This window comes from Phoenix dactylifera, chromosome 3, assembly GCF_051530095.1.
Source record: "Phoenix dactylifera cultivar Ajwa chromosome 3, Ajwa_hap1_PhDact_Kaust_v1.1, whole genome shotgun sequence".
Taxonomy (NCBI): domain Eukaryota; kingdom Viridiplantae; phylum Streptophyta; class Magnoliopsida; order Arecales; family Arecaceae; genus Phoenix; species Phoenix dactylifera.
Genome location: NC_143192.1, coordinates 51,496,140 through 51,506,859, shown reverse-complemented (window position 1 = coordinate 51,506,859; position 10,720 = coordinate 51,496,140). Strand labels below are relative to the sequence as shown.

Below are 10,720 nucleotides of genomic sequence, written 5' to 3'. Positions count from 1 at the left end.
CAAATAATTATACAGATTCGAGTTGGGTCAGGTTGTAGGATTGAAAACCCAAAATTATCCAAATTTCAAATTGGTTGGATCGGGTTTGAATTCAGTAAACCCAGATCCGATCCGAAAAATAGAACTAATCCAATTTTAGAATCCGATCTGGCCCCAAGTTCTTCTGAAATGGGTCGGTCGAGTCTAAGCAAGTCAGGTCACGAATCAACCCGACCTATTTGCAGCCTTATCGGTTACTTGAGAGAGAAAGAGAGAGAGAACCAATTTGGCTGTGGGATCTGTTGTCGAGTCCTCATACTCATTAGTTTGGAGCAGACCTGCTCATGGCCAGACCGGAGTGGCTCAATTCAGGCTTTGCCCAAAGATCACCACATTTTTTGCGGTCTAGGACAGGCTTGACCCAACCTTCTGGCCTACCTTTTAGGACAAGCTCAATTCTTACTCAAGCTTCGGGCTCCATGACCAACTTTAATTTTTTCAATGCCTACAATTTGTATAGCCCAAATGTTCTTCGGTAAAAAGACTCATCTTGCTATAACTAAAGCCATCTCATGATTGAGTTAAAATCTTCAGTCACAACCATTCGCAATGGCCATGTTTAAATCAGCTCCATGCCATCTACCACACTTACAAAAAAGTGATGTTAAGATGCAGCGTTACCTATGGAGTTAATTTGCTCTATCCAAGGATAGCATGGATCCAAGGCGTGGCGGGTGTGACCATTCCTTGCTCCGTGACATTTGGGTTATGGCGAGGGATGGATGGGCCTTTCGGGCCAAGCATATTTACCGTGAAGGTAATGCTGCTGCGGATTGGGTAGCTGCGTATGTAGCTTCTCACTCCGGAAGCACCTTATGGAGTGGCGATGGGGAGGTGCCTCTGGCACTCCGAGGTATTTTATTTTCTGACTTTATTGGGTGTATCCGGTCTCGTCAGGTCTGATCCACCCGCATTAGCAAAAAAAAAAAAAGAAAAAAAAAGAAAAAAAAGGATAGCATGGAAGGCATGTTAACGTGAATATGTAAACATATATATTTCTAAATTAGACATTCATGCATTGAAATTGTGGGTCTTCTATCATTCTTGATAATAAAATCAACATCTTGCAAGACTTTTTAAGTATAATTTCCATATCGAATATTTTTCTGACGGGATGGAGGTACAGTAAAGCTGCTATATGGAGGTGGGCTTGTCCTTTCCTTCCTCTTCTTCTTTTTTTTCAAAAAAAAATAGTAAAAAAAAGCACAAAATCATAGGTCATGGTACGGCTAGCTATCCATCCAATTAAAAACTCCCAAATTAATGTGTTAAAATACAAAAGGCTTATGCATAAAAAAGGGTAAAAAATCAAACTCGCAGAATAACTGAATGCGCACATGGGATCCCATCCTATTCCTACCGTGTCTTCTGTTTGCAGGAGAGAAGGTTTTAAACGCCCGATTCGGAAAACGCCTGAGAGGCTTGCGGCGTACGCCCGACGATCTCCGAATAAAAGAGGCGGATCCACCGACAACTGAATTAAAACAAGAGAGGAAAGAAATCCCGCTTCCGCCATGGCGACGGAGTTCCTCCCATGGTATTGGATCGTGGAAACCCTAGCCCAAGTCGAGGAGTTGGATACTTCCATTCTCGAAAGTAAGGAGCCATACAAAACTAGGGTTTTTCTTTCTCTTCTTTTACAAATTTAGGGATTCGTTCTTTTGATTTCTGAGATTAATTTCCAAATCCTTTCCAGCTATCATTTACAGGGTTCCGGATTTCGCTGAGAATGCTCCCGAAACCGTGCAGGAGAGAGTCGCATTGAGATACCTCGAGAAACTCGTGCCATCTTCATCCGCTTGGGATGTTCCTTCAACCTCAGCGTCTATTGATGCGGATGGACCGACCGTGGAAATTCTGAAAAAAGTATAAGATTTGTTTCCTCTTCTTTGTCTTCTGTTATTTGAGTGCTGTTTTGATAATTTTGGTTCTTGATTTTGTCTCCTTGATATTCATTTCGATCAATTTGATCTTCTTGGAGGATGCTTTTGCTTTGTTTCTTATTCAAGTTGTTATCTTGGCTGATTTGATGCTAAATAAAAGATAAGTCAGTGAAAATTGGTTAAAGAAGGAGAACATGCCTTTGGGTGGGGGAGGAAGTGTAGGGGCTGTTGTCTGATGATGATAATATGATGATAAAATCTTGCAGTTTGGTTTGGTGATGGGGGCGAGTGATATATGCATTCTTTCTTTAAAGAAAAAGAGAGATGCGGGTATTGAATTGGGGCCAGTACCCAACTGTGGGTCAAAACATCAAATCTCTTTTAGGTTTCTGCCTAGAGATATGTGCTAGATGTACAAGCACATGCAGAATTTATGCATGTTGGCACGAGGGGAAGCAGATTACCTGGCAGTTTCTGCTTAAAACAAATGCTTGCAATGGATGCCTAGTGGGATATAATGGCTCCCTTGAGGGGAATGAATTTCAACGCCTAGTTATAGCATGAGGGTTGAGGCTTCAAGATCAAGAAACGCTTGCGTATGTGTCTGAATTAGCAATTCACATGGAGCCTGTATAGTCCAAGGGAATGTGCTGTACACATTTCATATAGGTGGACCACATTGACATGCTCATGTGTTTATAAGACATTTTTATGATGTTGAACTTAATTATGTTTATTGGCATAGGGTTATTTTATAAGATGCCGAACTATCAAAAACCACAATGAGATGGTTCACATTTATAATATTGTTATTACCTCACAATAATTATATACTTTTACAGTTTTACTATTATTATGCAAACTCTTGGGGCATGGTGCCATGTAATTACCTTCTTATGCATTTTGTTTCCATTGACTAGGTGTTTAGGTTTTAAAAAGAAGAAATGAATCAATGAGTGAAAAATTGATTCTCTGGCCCACACATATTCTTTTTTCAACCCTATTTATTGAATACTTTGCCCACATGAACTAGAGAAGCCTTCTTTCCTTATTTTTTTAGTTTTCTCATGATGATCTTTTCATTATCTTGACTCTATATTATTTAATTTAGATCTAGTCATATACACACACACACACACATATACATGGATATGTGTGTATGTATTCCTTGATGTATCCTAGCTGCATCGTATCCCAATATTTCAAGATTTGTCCTATCAGCGTATCCATATTGTATTATAACTATATCCTATATCTGTGTCCATGCTTCATAGGATAACATGCAACGAATAGAGATTTCTGTAGGCTCATAGCATGGTGAAATGAGTTTCAATCAAGTTCTTTGTGCATTAATACCCTTACTTGCAAGTTCCTTTCATGTCCTTGTTGTATCTGCTAGGAAAATTTTTAAACACATACAAACATGCATGCATGGATCACTTGTTATATTTGTATGCATATAATCAGATAAGCATTTCAGAATCCCAATACATAAGTCTCAATATATTATCCCTTTTCTGAGATAATGGGTCTTGGTTATGCGGTAAAGTATTTTACTTTGCGCACGCGTGTTCCTATCATGAAAATGGACCTACCAATTGTTCACAGAGTCTGTAGGACAAGCCATTAATCATCTTTTGGATAAGCTATGATTTTAAAAAAAAACTTGTTAGTACATGCTATTGATTTTTACGTCAGTGTCCATTCAAATGATGACATGAGCATCTAAATTTACTCTTTTCTTCTAAGAACACAATACCTTTCATTATTGGTGCATGTATAAAAGGAATTGAAGACATATTAGATGCAAAAGTCAAGCCACGTATAGGTGATGTCTTAATCCTATGGTTAGTTTTCCTTTCTCTTCCAGATGAAGAATATTAAAGCATGCTCTTTCAGGAACAATTTCTTCTAGATCGATTAGATGAGATATACAACACAAGTGATATTTGATATGAAATCTTTCTTAGAACATTGATATTAACACTGGATCAACCATTCAATCTTGAGTCCACATTGTATCTTCAGCTCCTATATACTAAGAGGGCATAAATGCAATTTAGGTTGCAAGATAGTCTTGTAAATTTAGGTTGAGTTCTGTTTCAAATTACAAATTTTTGGAAGCACTGGGACTGGCTGGCAAGACGATACATTCTGGAAACTTGTGCAACCTTTGTTTATGTAGATTGTTCATGGAATTAGGCTTGCAGAAGATCTTCACTACTTAAAGACTATAATTCTTGACTTCCAGATTAGAACAACTAACCTAAGTTCTTGGTTCAAACTTTTGTTCTACAGTCAATTTCTATGCCATCGTGCACTTGTGACATGTCTCACCATGGGCCATTAAGAGGAGGGTTGAACTTATCCATCAACTAGTCAAAGTTGATGTATCCTTGACCCCCCGTCAGGGCCCACTGTATCCAGGATGCATACCAGGAAACTGGTCTGCTGTTGCAAATGAAATGACACTTTATGAACATATGAGTAATATTTGCTGTGAAGATAATGAAGAATAAGTTTGCATTAACAAACTATTTTCTGCAGAATATTGTGAATATGTGTTTTCATTGTTATGCGCCCTTTAGGATATCATAATCTCCAAACATGGTAATAAATTAGTAGCCCATGTATCCATGTATCCTTGACAATAACTGTACAGAAAAGGAATTGTCTTGGACAGAGAGAAATGACTTAAAACAAAAAGCTGGGAGGCACAGACACAGACATGAGATACAAATACAACCGGATATGGATAAGCCGATATGACAAACCTTGAAGAAGTAGGACATGATATGACTAGGATACTTCAAATGAAGATACATGCATCCACACATACATGTATGTGTATAGGATTAAGTTAAAGTTACACTTGGTGTAGCTCTTATGGAGTTACACTTTTTTGGATTGGATGATAGGGGTTCCACATTGATGATCCGAGTCTGTGGACATGATCTACTATACACTAAAAAATATGTGATTTTGAGTCCCTAGCCTATGCATCAAATGATCAAAAATTAGACAGTTTAAGTAACATGAAACGGTGCGTGTTTTTTTGATTACTTGATGCATAGGCTAGGAGTCGTCAAATCAAATATTTTTTGGTGTGCAAGCAGCTTAGAGGTAGTGGATTACATCTAATAGCTTGGATCATCAAGGTGGGATCCATCGTCCAATTCAAAAAAGGTTCAAACTTTAAACTCTCTAAGAGTTACATAAGATGTAATTTGATCGTGATCCATACAGACACACATATGTATGTATATTTGTGTATATATATACGTTCTATACATAGATACATACATAAACATGCACATATATACATATGCACATATATGTACTTGTAAAAAATAATCTAAAAAGTGTAGTAGGCTATTAAAATAATGCAGTTGAATACTTATATGATAACATCAACTTTTATAAGCTCATCATTTGGTCGTCATTTCAAATCCGTACACCCAAAGCTCTACTTCATATTTTAATATTAACATCATAAACTCCAAATTGACCATCCACTATCAAAAGGCTAACATGAAAAAAAGAGACAAAAGTCTTTCCTCTCATTTTTTGAGGTATCAGGTAAGTATCTTAAGTGTGCCCGAGAAGTATCCAATTGTTTTTTTTTTTTAAAATTTTGAAAAGTATGACACTTAACACAAGTATTGGATTTATATATGAGAAATATCCAACAAGTATTTGTATCCAATACAGAAATGGCATGTGATTTGAAGTTTCCATGCTTCCTAAAAAGAAAAAAAGTGATTTAGACAAATCTTGTTTGTCTATAGCCTCGGACCAATCAATCGAGTATTGATTAATACATATGATATAATCAATTGAGACTACTTGAAAACAATTCTTTTGTTCAGAAATAAAATGTTCCAATGTTCTTGGAAATTCTTTATTTGGCTTGTCAATGTTATAATCCACTCATTTGGCTCTATGTTTCAACTTAATGTGATCAAACCATGGTATGCCATATTGTACTGAACCGGGCGGTACAGGACAATACCGTACCATACTGGTTCGGTACTATATGATGGGAGCGTACCGGCACTCAGCATGTCAAACTGTCTTCCATACCGGGCATACCAATATAGTGATAGAGTGGCACTGGTACGAGGCCCGGTACCGAAATGACATACCTTGGTTCAGACATCTTGGCTAGCACCAAATTGGCATCTTTTTTTTGAATTTCTCATCTGCCTTTTCAGTGCCTACTGTAGTGTCATTATCAAATTTGTATAGCATACACCAGCTGACTTGTAAATCATGTATTTTGTTTTGTCAGGTGGCAGCTTTATGCAAACTTGAAAAGGATAAAGACAAGCTGCGTGATCCTGACCTTCTCCGGTTTATTCTCCAAAAGAAGGCTTCCCTACCAAAGTCTTCTCTTCAGTTAGTATGTCAAATCCCCAATTTTGTACTTGACAACTAAATAACATGATTTATATAATGCTTACCTTATATGAATTTATGTTGTCCGCAGCTGTCATCCACTCTGGGGGGTCATAGTCAAGTTCTTTCATCTTTGAAGGAACTTAGTGGCTTGTGCATACATAGTCGAGCAGATTGTCTGCGATGCAGCATTGGTGATGATAATCAAAGAGCAAAGAAGCTTAGGTTAAGCAGAAATGATGCTGAAATCCAGTCACCAAAACAGAGCTCGCCTGTTATTGCGCATGATGGTGTCACAGTGATCTTGCAAGAAAATCATGCTGGATATATGCAGCATGTGAATAAGCTGAATGTTTCAGATGGTGAGAGGATTAATTTTAGTGGTGGTGAAATGGAGCCACTAAAACAAACTTTAGCTGCTCCAGCTCCTGATAGTGGTAAATTCAACTTGCAACAGGATTCTTCTGGACTGGGGCAAGGTGGTGAAATCCAGCCACTAAAACAAACTTCAGGTGCACCAGCTTCTGATTGTAATAATGTAATCTTGCAAAAGGATTCTTCTGGACTTGGACAGTATTTGCCCAAGCAGAACATGCCAAATGCCGGTAGTAGTCATTTACATCAAGACATTGATAGTACTGGTGGTGATACCATTGAATTGTTGAAAGATAACTCGAGTCTCCAAAATGCAACTTCAGATAGAAGTACAAAGAATGTGAATCCAGCATCGGGCAAGACAGAGTTGTTTGCTGGTGTGCCAAGTGTGATATTAGAGGCATCAAGTGATAGTGATGGTGCTTGCGATGTTCCTTCTGACTTTAATCTTTGTGATGATGTCTTTAATAATGAGAAGCACCGCTTATTGAGTTCTCAAGGCCATGCAAATCAGGATTCTGCTACTGGGGATTGGACAAAACAGGGCTTATGTATAAAGTGCGATAATGGTGGTCAGTTGTTAAGTTGTAGTGCCAGTGGATGTTCAATAGGTGTCCATGAAAGCTGTTTGGGACCATTTGTTAAATTTGAGAAGACAGGTCTTTTCTACTGCCCCTTCTGTTCATATAGAAGAGCTACTTTGGCATATTGGAAAGCCAGGAAAAATCTTTCATGGGCCAAGAAAGGCCTCTCAGTTTTTCTCGGTGAGGATCCTATTCCTGGGCATCGAAAGGAACAATCATCTCCAAAAGTTTGTAGAGAAACAAGTCAAGCAGAAGTTGCTGGAAATGCGAGTCATCAATCTGATGCCCATCATGCTGACAAGCTGAATGTGAGTTTTTCAACAGCAAAAGAACAACAGCAGCAAATAGAAGTTGCCAAGGTTTGTGACAAAGGCAAGCTGCACAGTAAACAAATGGAGAATCCATCCAGTGTCGAGAGAGGTGATGTTTCTTATAATCCAGTGGAAAATAATCAAGATAAGATGTTCATGAGAGTTAACTTCCCTGATGCTGAGGACGCTGATACCTTCATCAATATGGAGAATGAATTAGGCAATAACAGTGAACATGTTTCGGTGGCAGAGCACCAGCAACCAATAAAACCTCAAGCAGGAATAGATAATGGTAATTTACCCTGTGAGGATAGGGGTACATCTCATGCTGTACATGCTCATGATGTTTCCAATGCTAAGCAAAACAGTAACATTGATTCAGCTGATGATCATTTACGCACACAGCAATTGAAAAATCAGGGACAGGTAGAAGCTTTTCTTGACCATGATACTGGCCATACAGGACCATCTCCACAAACCAGTGATAAGCACTGCAAGAGTAGAAGACAAGATGCTGCTGTAGGTGAGGCCTGTCATCACCAGGGGACAGTTGGAGACCAGAGCAGGAGCAAGGCTTCACCGGGCAAAAATGGAAAGTACAGATCTCGACCCAAGCGTTAGTAAGTATTCTGAATTTATGATACTTGAGGTGAAACTTTTTCTGTTTATCTCTAATTGCAGATTCTTGTTATTACAGCTAATTGCATTTTATCTCATCGATCACTGCTAGTGCAGATAATTTTTTATTGAATGCTGTATGTAGATAACCTACACCTGTTTTGCATAAATTACTGCATGTAGTGTGAGCATAATGTATGTTTTTCAAAAGAAATCCATCATTACAACAATGGAGCATAGGGAAAAAAAAAGAACAGTGTTTGAGCTACACTAATAGAGGGTTAATGAAGCAAAGATCCTAGCTTTTATTATATTAATGGGGCCTACATTGTAATGAGGCTGTCGTGTTTGTATTTATTTGGTTCTAGCATTTAGCATGATTGCTGCATGTTTGACCTAAGAGCAAAGAGTATTGGATGGATGGCTGATGTGTCCAGTTGTAAGATGGATGGCTGTTGTGCTGTGTAGCTCAAGATTTTTTCCCCCTATTATGTAATTGATAAGTTCTCCAACACTCCTGGTTGGTGTACTTTTCTTTTCATTCTTATAGGGAGAGCAAGAGAGAGATAAAACCAAGAGGTCTGTACTTGCTCCAGGGGTTCTAATATCTAATCTAGGGTTGTTAATATCTAATCTAGGGGATGTGGGAGAGGCAATGAGTTTGGTTTCTTATCTCTGTCCGTCTTTATTATCTTGGATGGGCTAGTCTTATAGACAATACTCCAATGGTTGGATAAGAATGGAGTGGCTAAGGACGTGGAGTCACTCAAGGGTGGAGAAATCCCCATGAGAGTTTGCTTTATTTATGTCGCTGTAGACATTAGAATGTGCTGTTCTTTTTGGCCTTTTAGGCAGTATGATCTGATTGGGCATGGATGCTTCTGTAAAATTATTTTTCTATTTGTAAACATCTGCAAATGTATGGAACTATAAAATTTGAAGTCCGCAAAGTTTTTATGAAGACACCCATGATTATACTCTCTCAAGCCCTGCTAAATGAGTTCTTGCAACTTCGATCAAGTCTCTCTTTGTTTCTCCCAGCAATCACGCAACCACTTAGTGACACTTCTGCACTTCATCCAGGCTTCTTTATTTATATAAATATGCTTCATCTGTTTGTCCCTCCTTCCATATAAACATATGAAAAACTTTTTCTTTTTTCTGTCCTCAGATCTGCTTTTTGGGTCCTTTAGAATCATGAATTCTTGTTATGGATATACTCTTAGTTTTCAGAACCTGGTTCTGTTATTAAGTTCATTTTTTGGAAGCTGGAAAGCAGAAAAGAGTTTTTTCTGTATATATTGGTTAGTGAATATTGAATTTGCTTTTATTCTGTTTTGCAGTTCAAACCCAATAATTCCATCTGGCAGGCGAAGGAAACTTGCTTGGACTGTCGAGGAGGAAGAAGCTCTGAAGGTATACATTCTTTGATCTTGCGTTACTTCTAGTGATGCTGAACATGGTCATGTCTGGGTTGTGACTTTAGTCCTGTTGAAGAATTGCTACTTGTGAAGGATGAGCATTTCAGGCTTGAAATTGCTTTGTTGGTACTCTGAAGCTATCCCCTTTTTTTTGGGTTCTAGGAAATGAATGTTTAGTCGTGACATAGTTGTTTGGTTTTTTTATAGTTTTATTATGGCATCTGCACACATGTTTTCTAACTCTTAAGCATTTGAAACAGCAATGCTTGACCAAAGTAGCTCGATAGCATTTGCCGCACTAAAGAACGATTTTACTAATGCAGGATGTAGTGCCGAAATTTGCTGCAAATGGTGATGGTACTCTTCCATGGACAAAAATTTTGGAATTTGGTCGCCATGTATTTCACAGAACACGTCAGCCTGGTGACCTGAAAGACAAATGGAGGAACATTCAGATCAAAGAGGGTTTAAGAACTAGAAAAACATGATATAACCTAATCAGTGTTGTTGCTTTGTTGGATTCTGTTTTGTTTTTGTATAGGTACGGATCTCTGAAGTGTTTAAGAGTCTGTCAAAGACATGGAGGAACATTAAGATCAAAGAGGGTTGAAGAACTTGAGAAACATGATATAATTTAAGATCGTAGTTTGTTGAAGGTTTTTTTTTTCCTTTAGTGTAACTACTTGTGATGTCATTTTTGTATGTACACACATCTTTTTTGAAGCGCTAAATCGTCCATTTATTGCTTCATGTATTCACGTCTCTAGAAGTGGCTGCAAGGTCCTAACTTTGTTCTAATGATCAATATGGCAGCCTCCCTTTAGTGAACTTAGATATAGATAGCTTACAAGGAGAAATCTCTCAAGGTGGTCGTGTGCTGTCTCAGTTTTTGCCTGGAAAGCTACATTTCTTTCGTATGTCTCATTCCTGATGCCCGAGCCCCGGAAAAAGTTGCAAAAATAAAAAAATATATAAATATATATTTTTTTTCTTTTAATAACATTAGCGGGCTCCAAAGATGCACTGCTATATTCCATAACTGTATCTTAATCCAGTGAAGGGTACGCCACCACCCATTGTTTTACTCCTAC

At 38.1% G+C, this 10,720-nt stretch overlaps 1 protein-coding gene across 1 annotated transcript; it reads left to right on the top strand.

The window, feature by feature from the left end:
- Positions 1-1,357: 1,357 nt before the first annotated feature.
- Positions 1,358-10,379, top strand: LOC103695626 (uncharacterized). The gene is made up of 6 exons (XM_039118234.2): positions 1,358-1,635; positions 1,736-1,905; positions 6,214-6,324; positions 6,412-8,210; positions 9,552-9,624; positions 9,953-10,379. Exons 1-6 carry the CDS (start codon positions 1,554-1,556, stop codon positions 10,115-10,117), a joined length of 2,400 nt encoding a protein of 799 aa, XP_038974162.2. The 5' UTR covers positions 1,358-1,553; the 3' UTR covers positions 10,118-10,379.
- Positions 10,380-10,720: the final 341 nt, after the last annotated feature.

Bases quoted from the DNA above. Each gene is read 5' to 3' on its own strand.
- LOC103695626 (XM_039118234.2), top strand. From the start codon at position 1,554: ATGGCGACGGAGTTCCTCCCATGGTATTGGATCGTGGAAACCCTAGCC. The intron at 6,325-6,411 runs GTATGTCAAATC...TGTTGTCCGCAG, and splicing joins CAAAGTCTTCTCTTCAGTTA to CTGTCATCCACTCTGGGGGG. The intron at 9,625-9,952 runs GTATACATTCTT...TTACTAATGCAG, and splicing joins AGGAGGAAGAAGCTCTGAAG to GATGTAGTGCCGAAATTTGC.